This window comes from Anser cygnoides, chromosome 5 (genome assembly GCF_040182565.1).
Source record: "Anser cygnoides isolate HZ-2024a breed goose chromosome 5, Taihu_goose_T2T_genome, whole genome shotgun sequence".
In the NCBI taxonomy this organism is placed as follows: domain Eukaryota; kingdom Metazoa; phylum Chordata; class Aves; order Anseriformes; family Anatidae; genus Anser; species Anser cygnoides.
This window is the reverse complement of record NC_089877.1, coordinates 35,668,872-35,682,502: the sequence shown is the minus strand read 5'-3', so window position 1 is coordinate 35,682,502 and position 13,631 is coordinate 35,668,872. Positions and strand designations below refer to the sequence as shown.

The 13,631-nt window shown below is 43.2% G+C and overlaps 1 protein-coding gene across 3 annotated transcripts in view; it reads right to left on the bottom strand.

Moving 5' to 3' along the window:
* PLCB2 (phospholipase C beta 2) overlaps positions 1 to 13,631 on the bottom strand; it is a 62,964-nt gene that overhangs the window by 24,746 nt on the left and 24,587 nt on the right. For all 3 annotated transcript variants that reach the window (XM_048064930.2, XM_048064929.2, XM_048064928.2), the window contains exons 7-16: positions 8,308 to 8,448; positions 7,859 to 7,938; positions 7,146 to 7,199; positions 4,477 to 4,552; positions 3,770 to 3,870; positions 2,902 to 3,068; positions 2,539 to 2,685; positions 2,066 to 2,223; positions 530 to 612; positions 46 to 130 (exon numbers count right to left, since the gene is read on the bottom strand). In XM_048064930.2, coding sequence (XP_047920887.1) covers positions 46 to 130; positions 530 to 612; positions 2,066 to 2,223; positions 2,539 to 2,685; positions 2,902 to 3,068; positions 3,770 to 3,870; positions 4,477 to 4,552; positions 7,146 to 7,199; positions 7,859 to 7,938; positions 8,308 to 8,448 — 1,092 coding nt within the window. The remainder of the gene's footprint in view (positions 1 to 45; positions 131 to 529; positions 613 to 2,065; positions 2,224 to 2,538; positions 2,686 to 2,901; positions 3,069 to 3,769; positions 3,871 to 4,476; positions 4,553 to 7,145; positions 7,200 to 7,858; positions 7,939 to 8,307; positions 8,449 to 13,631) is intronic.

Genomic DNA, 13,631 nt, shown 5'->3' with positions numbered 1-13,631 from the left:
CCACTAATCCAAGTTCTTTAACCTCATTCCCCAACTTCCACTTACTGGGTATTTTTCCAGTGGCTCTGTCAGCAGCATGTCTCCAAATATGGTTCGGCAGTACTCAGCCATCTTTGCCTGCTGCTTGGGCCTAGTATACAAAGAGAAAAAACAGGAGTGAACAGGAGAACAGATGCCCAAATCCAGAGCCTAGCATGAGCAACCATCTTGAGATCCATAAAACTCTACCCAGAAAACCATCTCTTGCCTTCACACAAACAGTTACACATATCCTGAAATCCCTTCCCAGGCTTCTTATTTTTCCATACTCTGCCACAGCAAATTAAAAGGTTACACGCTTGTGGTTGCTCTCACTCTGCAGCTTATGGCTCACCTTTTGGCTCTAACCCCCTTTCAATTGATGCAAAAATCTCTACCAGTGTTTCATGTCAGCTCAGGCACTCAACTTGAAACCAAGCAAGTTTGTTCTGCTCTGGACAACAGAGAACACAATTCTCCCACATCTGGTCCCCAATCACCAGACACTCACGAGTCCACGTGGTTCTCAAAGGACAAGATGACAGGGTAGAGAGATGTTTTAAAAGCACTTTCTGCAATGGCCTCGATTGCATCCTAAAGGAGAGAGAATGGTCACAGAAATGAGATCAGCAATCATTAACAGCAGATCTATCTCCCCACTAAACTAATCCCCAAGTTTCAGATCTCCACACTCATCCTTGTCAGGAGGTTCTCTTTAATGCAACTAAACTTCTCTGTCAAGAAAGTGAAAGATGTCTTCTTTTTCATAGCTGTCCAGATTTCCAGCTCCAAAGGATACAACCTTAAAGCCCTATAATTCTCTTTCACACAGCTGAAGTCAATAGTTTGCATAAATGTGAAATTGAAGACCTAAAACTCAGTTGTTTTTTTCCTTACATGGCTTAATGTATCCAGAAATGACAGAATATCTAGTGAGGGAGGCAAATCACTGCCAGATGCACTTTCAATTGGTAGAGAAAGGTATACACAGCACCAGATTAAACTGCCTCAAACTTAATTTACGCTTACCTCTGAACCTGTCCAATTTTCTGTCATTTCACCTGCTCATAAAATTCTTCTGTCTAGCAGCAGAGAAAACTGGAATGTTCAGTCACCAGCAGCGCTGACATTTCAAATGCAAATACCATGGAAACATTCCCAGCATTAATGATGAAAAAATAATCATATTTCCCCCAAGTCCCTGTTAAGCTGCCACAAACTTTCCACTATTTTCTTCCCTGGTGCTGCTAATTGACATGGTAAAGAAACATCATTTGTTCCTTTGCAATTACCCCCCAGCTTTTATTCTGGTGTGTGGTGCATTGATTTTTAACTGGTGCATTGATGTTTGTAACTTCTGTGGTTAAATGCCCTAAATTTTCAAGGGAGAAGTAGGCTTTGGACTGTGCTTCTGAAGCCTGGCATCTAAATCCTCGGGGAAGATGTCTGCCCAGCATGCTAGAGAGCAGTTGCTCCCCTGAACACGTTCCACACAGTCATGTAATTAATTAGGAAGTAATTAGAACCTACTCCTCCAAAGCACCACCATTTGAGGCTGTAAAACACACAAACCTGCTGTAGAACAGTTAGAAAATGAACTCATTTTAAACATTTGTTTTCTAAAAGCCACCTTGATTGTTTCTCCAACTTGCATCCATCCATAAAATCCACCATTCTCAGGCAACTTTCTGTCCATACATCCATCTTGCTACACAACTGCGTGTGTGCAGGCACACCTACTCAACTGTCTCTCCATCACTTCTACTTGACTGCCTGCATTTCAATCATTCCTTCATCTTCATCCAGCTAACAACTTCCCTGGTGGTCCTCCAACTCTAAAAACGTACACAAACTCCAGCCTATCACCTATTTGCTCATCTGTCATTCTATCTACACATTCATTCACTTTGCCGTCAGTCTTTATATCTCAAACATTTTTGCCCTCTGCCCATGCAGTTGACTGTTACCTCGGTCAGCTAGCCTCCTCAAGCCGAGATCAGTTTAAAACCAAGCAGGACTACAAGCACGGAGAAGATTCTTTCTGTACCTTGAAGAGGATCTCAGTTGTCATGGTGAACCCATGAGTGATGATCGGCTCCTCATCCGGGGGACGGCCCTTCCAGCAATCCAGCTCTACGCAGCGACAGCCAGCCAGCAGTGTCTGGCGATACATTTCAGGAGACGAGATACCAGAAAACTGACCAGCTGGAGGAGAGCACAAGCAGGGAGGCTCTTTAGCTATTCATGTGGGACACTTTCTGCATAAACTAGAGCAACAGAACTCTGCTGTCTTTGAGCAGGTGTGCATGGCAGAATGACAAGATATTTTAGCTAACAGGGTGACATTTCTTCTTCTTACACAGCATTTAAGTGTCAAGCCCCTTACTGTGCTTTACAGACCTCAGCCCTCCAAACTTCAGGGCAGATGCATCTGCCTGAGTGATTGTCAGGATCATTCATCTATCCATGGTGATGATACAGACCTGATGGAGCTGAGGCAGATTCTGGAACTGCCCATACCTGTTAAATATGTGTTGTGTGATGAATTGATGAAGTAGTGTGAGAGTGGCTGCGTCATGTCCTGGTACAGCACCAATTTATCCAGCGCTATCACGTTGTTCTCAGGGCCACAGAGAAACCAGACCATCCCCTCTGGAGACAACTGCCCTACATAGAGAACAAAGATGTTAATGGTACTGAAACAAAATGCTTCTGGTACCTCCTTCCCAGTGCACTGCAACACAGAGGCTTGTGAGAATCAGGCTGGTTGTTCCCCTGGGAAAGCCAGGATAGCAGAAGGTGTGAGATCCTCTACTATTTTCATGCTACCTTGACAGCGGGACATGACATAAAAACAAGACCTACGGGCTGAGCAAGACTCACCTCTTTGGATGTTAATCCCACTGGGCTCATATTTCTCTATCAGGCTCTGCACCTGCTCAGGTTTTGCTGGTGGGAAAAGGATGTCATTGAGGCGAGAGTCTCGCTGCTTCTTGTTGATGAACTTTGCCAAGTGTTCCTTGGTCATGTAGGGTTTTGCTTTTAAATGGCTAAGGGGAGAGAATTATAGGGGAGCAGAGGTAAGGCAAGTGTACTACTCAGAAAACTTCACAAGAGATTGGTCCTTGCTCAGGTTAGCAATGGGCACCCAGTTCTCTGGGCCCAATGTTCTGTCTACATTCCTTCCCGTAAAAGATGCTTCCCTCTGTGGCTATTTTTCTTCCTTTATATTCTTCTTCCTAACTAATGTGCTACTGTTAAGAAGTTGTATAACAGAAGAAGAAAGCATAATTTGAGCCTCTGACTTGAACTCTAAAGGTAACTGAATTTCAGAACACATTGAATACTTGCCCTATGAAATTAAGTCCGTTTAAGAACTCACAGGTTTAGCTATTTGAAAAGAATTCACTGGCTACTGGCAAAGCTCTCTGGTTCTAATGCTGTACGTGGTCTTGTCTAGGGCTAGCCACAAGTAGTATCACGTTAGCACAATCTAGTGTTGACCTGGAATCAGCCCTTCTGATAGTGACCGTTTAGAGCCCATGCAGCACAGTGAGGCCTGATCCCTTTTATTGAGGTTGTCAGTGGAAGAGTTAAATGCACTGGCACTGTTTTGTGACATTGGTACCTGCCTTTATAGGCAGGCTTGAGAGCAGCCAAACAATAAATGTAGCAACCCCTCTCCCCACCTTTTTGCCTATCTTTTGCCACAAGAAATCAAGTCCTCTTATGTGGCTTGAGGGAAACTTACTGTGAGGTAAATATCTCATCAATCTCAGGCCGTGGACACAGATTCATGAGGAAAGTTTTATACACAGTCTCAGGGAAGTCCTCTGGATTGATGGCATCATTCTGAGAATGAAAGAAAGACATGTCAGTACCATTAACCCATGATGGTTTTCACCTCTGTTAACACTCAACACCACCAGTCCAGCACTCACTTGTGAAAAGGCAAATAAGCAACTGGAACATCTAGCGAGGTGTTTAGGAAAGAGGAGATGGAGTGGAGAAGCATTATAATGGCCTGCTTCGGAACAGACAGTTATTTAAACTGTCCCTTGGTGCCTCTTGTGTGACGATATAAAGCTAGTGCGTGGTGAACTGACAGGAACCGTTAGAGTTCCAGATTGTACTCTGCAGGTTGGTAGAAATGCTAAGAGTAACCATGAGACCTGTTGCTTCAAAGAGCAGTGAAACAGGCAGAAGGGAATGTGCTGTTTCTTGTGCCACATAATGCAAGTGACAGAGCTGCAAGTGCTATTGCTTTACAAACAGTAAGAATTTATCTTAGCAGGCCTGCAGTTAAGGCAAGGTAGCTGGCAAAAGGACAGGGTTTCAAAGCAATTTAGGAGCATCTGCATGACTGATGTTTTTAAAGCCAAGGGAATCACAGTCAGGGTAGTCAGAAAGATTTCTCTCAAGCTAGAGAGATCTTTGGGTACCTAGTAAGACCCTTACCTTGCCTTTTGGAAGATGACAGGCACTTAATGCTGCTTCCACCCTTTTCCTGTCTGCAGGAAACATCTGAAAAATACTAAGCAGACAGGGAAAAAAGAAACCATCACCACTGTAACAGGAGTCAAGTCAGAAAGCCTGGGTTTGGGTGGCTAGGAGCTGCAACCAGAGTGCAAGACATTCAAAATGCACAACAAAGGAGACCGACAATAAGACTATAAACATGAACCAGAGAAGGAAGGCAGTGTTTCTCCAAGAGTACCTGATGGACCAGATCTTATAAGCCTATAGTGGATTTTCTGACTGATGCCTTAATATAGAAATTCTATATTTTTGCACAGGGATCTAGAAGAATCCTGTCTCTAAGCTGCGCCAGCTTACTCCCAAAATCATTGCTCGCTGTCCTTGCCTACATCTCTTAGAGGTGCCCTCTTTGGTAGCTGGTCTCATGCTACAAATTCCCCATGCTTCCTCCCACAAGACATTACCAATGCAGTAGCTGGCATTAGCCAGCAATAAGTTTGTAGTCAAGACAATATTCCAAAAAAAGCAAACAAATATTGTACATATTTGCTGCTTTAGAAGAAGGCAAAAATTTCTGTCCTGGAAACCAAAGGCTTTCCATGAATTCAAGGAACAAACTCACTACAGAGGAAAAGAAGCTGGTATACTACAGGATGGAAACAAAACTCTGCTGCTGCAGAAACCAAAGCTCACTTTCAATTTAGAAAGCTGAGTATTGGTCTACAGGGCAGAACTCACCTGGTCAAGCCTTTGGCTTAAAGCAGCCTCTGCTGTATTACAGAATATTAACAATAACTGAGCTCTCCCTAATTTCAGAATATCCCAGTCAACAACAATGAGGTCTCTGTTGTGGATAAATTTAAATGTCAGATCTATTACACTCCTGGCATCACAGCTGCTCAAAGACAAAAAAGGAGAACAAAAAGTGCCAAATGTGTTGACAGGTGGAAAAGTGCTCAACTGGAGCTGCAGATGATTTATGCAAACTCACTGCATGCTGATTTCTCAAGCAACCCTTTGCAAGGCAAAAATTGCAGCACCCTTGTTATGCTTCAAAAGGGATTTAAATGTCCAAAGAGAAAGGCAAATAAATGTGGAATTTAAAAAAAATAGTCTGACATGGAGTTCTGAAAACCTTGCATACACCTGCAACTGGAAATGCTGAATATTTTTTATAAATCTGGCTCTTAATCCAGACCATTTTAAACATGTAATGCTTTAGACCATAAGTTTGTTTTTCTACTCTGCAAGAAAGAAAGACCAGGGCATTGAAGAGGGGTACAGACTGCACCAGACATTTTTTGAGCTAATTTCAGAAAAATAAGCTGCTTTCTCTCTACAGTAATGCTACCTTGCTTGCATTTTAAAGATCAATTTGAAGTACTCTTTCCCTAGTGTGCGTTATTCATTAAAGAGCTATACATTTTTAAAAGCCCCTTGATGTGTACACTGGTTTCTGGTAGAATGAAATTCTACTGTTTTGTGGTTTAGAAAACAAACAACAAAAAATGTTTATTGTTGAATAATGATCAACCATCCAGGAGCACATTTAGCCAGCACAGATTTAATGTGGAATCGTTATACAATATAACACACAGTAGGTAGTGTATTTATTACAGGTGATTAGCACTTGCATCTTGTGATGCGGTAACATAAGCATAAGCTTAGAAGCAGAGCAGTTCAGAACTTTCCTGTGAATACCCATGAATGCACTCAATGCAGGTCCTTGTTCTTAAGACAAAAGATAAATTATGTACCCAAAAGGGAATTCAACATTGCATCACAGCCTTTTTTCAGTCTATAAGTTAATCAACGTGGAGGAGTCACAGGGTCAGCCATGGAGTGATCTGACTAGGGAAGACACTGAGGGGCACAAAACCAATTCTGCATTTATGCCATGCAGTGTAGGGGAGAAGTAATAGGTCCGTCTTTGCTTCAGCAAAGCAGCATTGGCTTATTCTCATGGCAGCCCTATCCTGATGAACAAAGCCAATACTTGTGGCACTGAGCTCAAATCTACCTTATCCTGTACTTCAGCCAGCCTTAACATTGGCCCAGTGGTCTGTCCTCAAAGGCTGTTTCCCTCACCTGCATGCAGAGTGAAGGTGGAAGGCAGTGGAATTACACCAGGGGAGAATAGGTATAGCAGTCATACATGAGGACAGGAGTGAAAGCAATGGATCCCTACTTCAGGCTATCTGGGGAGTCAAGCAAAAAGTTCTCCTGTAGGAATGGAATGCATACAGAACTCCTAGTATGAAATCTCAAAGAAGTCTTACAAGTCTCAAAACTCAGGTTTGCAAAACAAATCCCCAGTTAGAATTTTACCAAAGTTATTTAGCTTTGGAAGCGAAGTCTGTGGCTGTTCAAGACAATTTCTTTCTGTAGATGAAGAAAGTGGTCACAAAAGGTCTCCCTTCCAGACCCAAACTATGTTCCAGGCCTTCACTGGGAGGGACCTAGGTGCAGCAGGACCTCATGACCTGAATACAGAGGCAATGGCCTTTACCTCTTAGGCACAGTAGTAGGCAGCTAAAGCCACTGGGCTACCATCCTCTTACCAGCTCCTCTGTCTTTACTGTCTTTAATTGAACATACAACAAAAAACGACAACCAACTAACCAACCAACCAAAAAAACCATACTCACTTCCTGACAGGAATCTTTCCTTCTGCATTAAGCTGCATCTTCAGCTTCACCAGGCTGTGAAAAAAGAAGTCAAGATGATGAAAATTCACTTGTACAGTCTCACAGATTCTGTTAAGGAAGGAGCAAAAAAGAAAATGCAATTGGGAAAGGAAACCAACATTAACTGGAAAACAGGGTCCTGCAGACTGTGAGCTTAACCTCAAGACAGAACCTGTTCTCACTTCTTGGGAAGGAGAAACAGGTGAATTGTAAGAGAACTGATATCAGAATGATTCCTCTGAAACATACGACGTAAATATGAGATAATGGTATCCTACTGTTCCTTAGCGATCCCAGGCTGCCAACCAAACAGCATTACAGACAAGAAGAGGAGGCAGCACGTTGCTGGGGTGAGCACTGTGACTGTGGGTGGGTGGGGGATATTTGAGGCTCAGAATTTTAGTTTGTCTAATACCACCTGTGTATCTAACACCATGTGTGTGTTTGACTGGCTCTGTGGTACTGTGGTACTGTGGTACCAGTCAGTTGGCATGCAACAGAGGGCCCATTTACCAACCCCCTGCCCTGTGCCTTAGGGCACCCAAGTTGAAAAAAGGACTCGTTTGGAGACTGCCCAAAAGACTTGGAAGCTAAGAAGCCTTTTCTTTCTATTAGAGGCAGAAAGGGCAACAAATAAATGTTTCAGAGAACAATGTTTGTCAGAAATCACTTACATTTTCTCCAGGAAGGTGTACCGAGAAGCGTTGTATGTGAGGGGATTCCGAACGATGGCCATAATATCCTCTGCCCAGCTCTGGAGAAAAAGCAAAGACACAAAGTGGAGGTAGTTGGGCATTACAGAACTGCATGAGTAGGTACACCGCATTGAACATGGAGAGGGCGTGGACATGTCCTGATACTGCTGGGCTACAAATCCCAGCTGCACCCTGGGCCTGGCTACATCACCTTCCTACTGCCTATGCATACCAGCAACCGAAAGTTTTCTTACTGAGTCATCTCAGCTGTTTATTCACACAAAGCACAAAACAACACACATGAACAAAACCTTGCTGGTAACACTGACAGGATGCAGGCTCCTTGTCTTCCCTTCTTCTTTCCTGCTCCCCCTTGAATGTCCCAGCTCAGTGTTTCCCAGTGCTTCCTTGCCCTCAGTTCCTCATACCTTGCCAACATTCTCCTTGTAGGACACAAAGTTATGGAAAGTGAGGTCCACCATGTCAGGGCCAGATACAATAGTCAGAGTCTTAAGCAGAAAGGTGCTGTGAGGGTAATCCAAATTAAAAACTTCTCGGAGCTTCTGGCACTGTAAAATAAACAGAACAGGTCAGGACAAAGGGAGAATGAGGCAAACTGCATCTGAAAAAAACACACAGGACCCAATGCAAACACTGACCCAAATCCACAGCAAGCTTTTCAGCATTTGCAAAAATATTTAATGCGATCTTCCTTGTCTTTCCTTATTTTTCATTTTTATTCTGGAGCCTGCATTACCTTGATCCTTCAAGGAACAAAACATTGTGACCAACATCACTGCACAAACATGCAGTTTTGGTCTAAAAAAAGTACACATTGGAGACTGCTTTGAAAGAAATTCTTTGTGAATCTTCAGCCTGAACTTGAAGACAGGCAGATGAGTATTTGGTCTGCCCATACCAGAGGTTCATAACCAAGTTATTACAGACAGCCATTTGTGAAAACATATGCTAAGAAGGTCTTTTAGATTAGCGTGATACTTCTTGCTGTAGCTTCCCTTCACCACAAGAAGGGTGGTGGTAGGGATCCCAGAAGGTCTACGGGGTTCAAGCCCCTTGTTATTGCAGACGGAGGCTCTCTCCTTCCAAGTGACATTTTCTGCGAGTTGTCAGTTGCTAAATTTATTTTTTCCATAGCAATTGCAATGTCCTACAGCGACGGCTCACCAGAGATTTGTTAAGTATAAGACTCATCCGATTAGTCATACTTGGATTTCATCACCATATGAAAGTATTTATAGAATCCCTTTAACTTATTTAGCATTTTCTGCATTCCTATGTAAGGCATCACTAAACCAAGGTATCCTGGAGTTACACTGATGGTCTCTTTTTATAACAAAAGGATAAAGTTCCCGTGTCCTCAAATAAAGCACAGCAATTTATTATTTGAAGTGCAGGATAAATCCACATCAAAGCAAACAGGGAGGCTGTCAGAGCATCTGCTTTTTCAGAAACTAAGGGCAAAATTCACAATCAGAGATTCTTAGAAGGGCACATCATTCTCAGAAATTTAACTAGAGCTGGAACCCGAACTCTCATTGTGTGCACATGCAGTTAGACACATGGCTGAGTTATTCCATTTCAACAAATAATACCCTAACATCAGTAATACCCTAACACATTACAGTTACCACATCAACCTCAGCAAAAGAGCTTTTAGCTAAATGACTTTACGTGTTTGCTATAAATTTAGAGCACTTAAAGTCAGCTACTGCAGCTCAGCTCATGTTTAGCAACTCATTAATCTGCTATTAACTGGACCTTTTTGCAAGGTGATGAAAATTAACTTCCTGGTCTTTCATGAACCTCAATTTAGCCAAAACCAATAAAAAATATATATATACAAGCAACTGTTTTCATTCCAGTGTGATTCAAATGCAACCAATTGTTTCTGCCACTGAATTTTCTCGTTACGTTTGGACTATGACAGTTGAGACTGAAACAGCTCAGCTTCAGGCACTCTCATATGTCTGCACTGTCTCACACAGAGAACTGCATATATATTTTATAAGGAACTATGCAGATTTTTTTTTCCACTGCATTTTTCCAAATTCCTGCAGCATCTGCAATTTGGACACACCTGTAGCAAACAGGCATCTTTAGAAAAAACAAAATGAGCTGGATTATAACTCAAGACCATCTGACTGCTGTCTCTCACTTCACAGAAGCCTCTCCTTGGTGGTACCTGAAACCTGTGTAATCCAAGAATATTTGGAGGGAAAGAAGTGGGAAGGCAGTCAGTCACCCAGATGATTTGCTTATTTTCTAAAAGACACGGGCTTTCAAAAATCTGTCATTTTTGCACTATAAGCAATTTTTCTTTGCAGAAGTGAACAGCATCCACATACCCTATCACACCCACAGTGACTTCTTGATGGAGCTTACACGTTTGATAAGTGGCAAAGTGTCCGGATTTTAGTCTCAAATTTAACTTCATCTTGCAAACCCAGCAGTATTTGTTCAGCTTCCTTACCTCTGGTGTTGTAAATTATACGAAGCTAAGACAATGGAGAACTTGTGGTTTATGCTGAACTCATTTCCTGTATTTGTTACAAATCGGCTCCTCCCTCCCCTTCCGTCTCTGCAATCTGGTGGCCCTTGGCCCTCCCGCAGCCATTTCTGAGCAGGATGTGTCCCTAGCAGGCTGAATGATGTACCAGGGCTTCTGCCCTTCTCGCTGTGCTCTGCCAGACAAAATTTGATGCGTGCAGTGTTCGGTAATGGCCTGACCGCCCTCTCTGAACAAGCAGCTGATGGTTAGCCTTGCCCTATAGAGCTTTCTAGATGCTGTATTAGTTTACAACACCCCTTAACACCTCTGTGAAGTTGTTAGCTTAGTTGTACAAGAAGCAAACTGAAGCAGGGAGAGGAAAAGAGGGAAGGATGATCATCTTAGGGATCTAAATTGGGTCATATTTTCCCAGCAATTATTTCCTGCCTAGCCTTAAGCAAGTCACTCACTTACTTTGTGATGCCTACTTTACATGAGGATTATCTTCCTCATGGGATAAATGCAGTGATGTTAGCATAACACCGAGCAAAAATGGGGAGAGCAGACTGTGTCCAAAGGCACAGAACCTCAAGCCATGTTTTCCTCTTTCATAACCTGTATTCCTTCAGCACTTTGTGTTGCAGCTTCACTGGTAATCACTTAATGCCACACTGCAGGTGGACATAAAAGAAAAGAAGGAATTGGTATGTGAAAAGCAGGACAACCACGTTAGCTATGCAAATCAGAGGAAGGGAAACACAGTTAGGAAATCCACTTAAAAAAAACACACAAACAGAAAACAACCAATCAGCAGAGTGGCTGAAATACAGAATCAGCTTTCATTTCCCTTCCTACCCTCCTGATTTCCCTAAAATCCTGATCTGAAAAAAACAAACACATTCATAATCCAGAGAAAAGCAAATTCTCATGCAAACATAAACAAAAAACTAGGCTTAACGCAAGAGATGGAAAGAGTCTTTTCTCTGCTTGAAACAGGATACAGCCAAATGTCAGCCAGGATTTGCTACAGCTGCACGCACTCGCTGCACAATGACAATTCTGTGTCCCCGTGAAACACGTTACGTGATGCAGCGCTTGTGGTATTGGAGAACAGAACTAGAAAACACAAGCAAACTCTTTCCCCCTTACATTCTTTAGGACAGCAGTACCAAGCCCATTAAAAAAAAAAAAAAATAAGCAAGAGAACTGGTGCATTCTCAAAACTGTAAGGAGTCAGAGAGGGCACTGTGAAGAGCAAACATGCCCAAGACTCTGGTCACTGTGCCCTGTCTAGAGGGGAAAGTGGTCCTGAGGACTGAAAGATTTTTGGAGAAGGAAGGTCTTGTTTGGTCACTCAAATGGAAAGGCAGCACCAAGATTATCTCACTGTCTCTGTCTCTTCAGGTAACGCTCGTGTTCTCTCCTTGGCAGAACTGCAGCACTGTGGGAGTCAGGAGGCTCGTGGCTGAGCTGCAGCAGGGAGCGCTGGCATCACCTGCAGCAAGCATCTCAGAGAGACGAGGGAGAGAAAGATACACAGATGAAGCACTTCACTGCTCTTATCTACAGGAGCCAGAAAACACAGCAGCACACAGATTCGCATGGCACAAATTAACCCACAGCCTTCTAGAATGAAACAGGAACAGACTGTGAGGGAGAGATCCAGACTGTGCATCCTCAATAACTTCTGTCCCTGTAGTCCACAAGCTCATGCTGCAGAAATACGGGAGAGGCAGCAAAAGGGCCCAGCATGGCAAAAGGCCATTTTTCTGATGTGGCTGTTTGCTTTCTTGACCCCCCTGCTCCACTCTCAGTTTGCAAGCCAGAGGTTTCTACTTGCTTCTCTTGTTCACAGGTATCAGTTTGTCTCTGTACAGCTTCTTAGGATCATCACTCTTTTATTCTGAGGCCCAAATATCAGACCTTGTTTAGGTCCATCCTGGGAACTGTGCTCACACCCATTGCTGAATGCAGAGCATAGCACTTGAGGTGATGTTAGATGCCCAGAGCTGCTCTCTTTAACCCTGCAACATAGCAAATTGATTGACAGCCCCCAACCTGGATATAGCCCACGGCTCAGCACTCTGCTCATGTCTGAGCAAATATGAATGCTCCCTACGTAGGTGGCTCCTAAACACTGCAGGTTCCTACTTTATTGTCCAAAGTCCATGAGAAATACCTCGTACATGTTCAGCTCAGCGTCCACATGTCTGGATTCAATAACAACAACGTGTGTATGGAGGATGAAATTGTATTATAATAATGAGCAATAGTGAGAAAATGCAACTTTTGTTTTCATGAAAAATTATGCTCATTTCAGAGCCAGTACCTTCTAAAATGTCTAAACAAAACCCAAGACATACCCAACAGCTCAGCAGCCTGGTCTACAGCACCATGTATTTTGGTCTTAATTATTACATTGTGCAAGTGTTCTAGGGTCTTGGTGCACCAGAAGAAAACAAAATGGAGCAGCTGTTATTGTTCCTTGTTACTCAAAGAAAAACACAAAATTGCATTGTAAATAACATCTTGATCTGCATGCTGCTGAACTACTTTCAATAGCTTTTTATCTTGTCTATGTTAAAAGTCTGCTAATTCTTATCTTTATTGTTCTTGAACGTGTGCCAGAGTTCATTCTGCCCCATCTCTCAAAAAAAAAAAAAAAATCGAGAAGAAAAGCTGCAGAACATTTTGTGTAGCTCTCAAAGAAAATAAAGTAACAGGGGCGAGAAGAGGAAAATGCACACACATAGAAGAGGTCATAGGAGGACTTCAGCGTGCTGCGTGCATGTTTGTGTGCTAACATGCCAGGAGGCAAGGGCTCCAGCCAGAGGCAGGAGCAGAGCGGAGAGCCTTTGCTGAAAGGGCACAGCTGTTCCTCACCTTCGGGCGGGTTTAGTTCCCTGAAGTTTCCTTCTGGGGCAAACAGAGCGCACTTGGAGGTAGCTCCTGTTGCTGCCAGCTCTTAGCTACTTGTTCCTTCTTGGATGTTACAGTCCTGTCTGCTGGACACTCCCTAAGCACCCTGCAGTCAGAGAGGAGGTCCCACCAACCCCTGCCTCACAGCTTGCTGGGACAATACTGGGACCTGTACTGGTGAGGGAGTGCATGCAACAGCAGATGTTTTCAGAAATGGTCTTCTGCACAGAGCCCTTGGTGTTAGTCTTCTTGCCATGCAAAGAGAAGTTACGAAGAAAATACAAGACCTCTTCCTTTGGCAGCGGCAGCAGAATGTTACTGTCC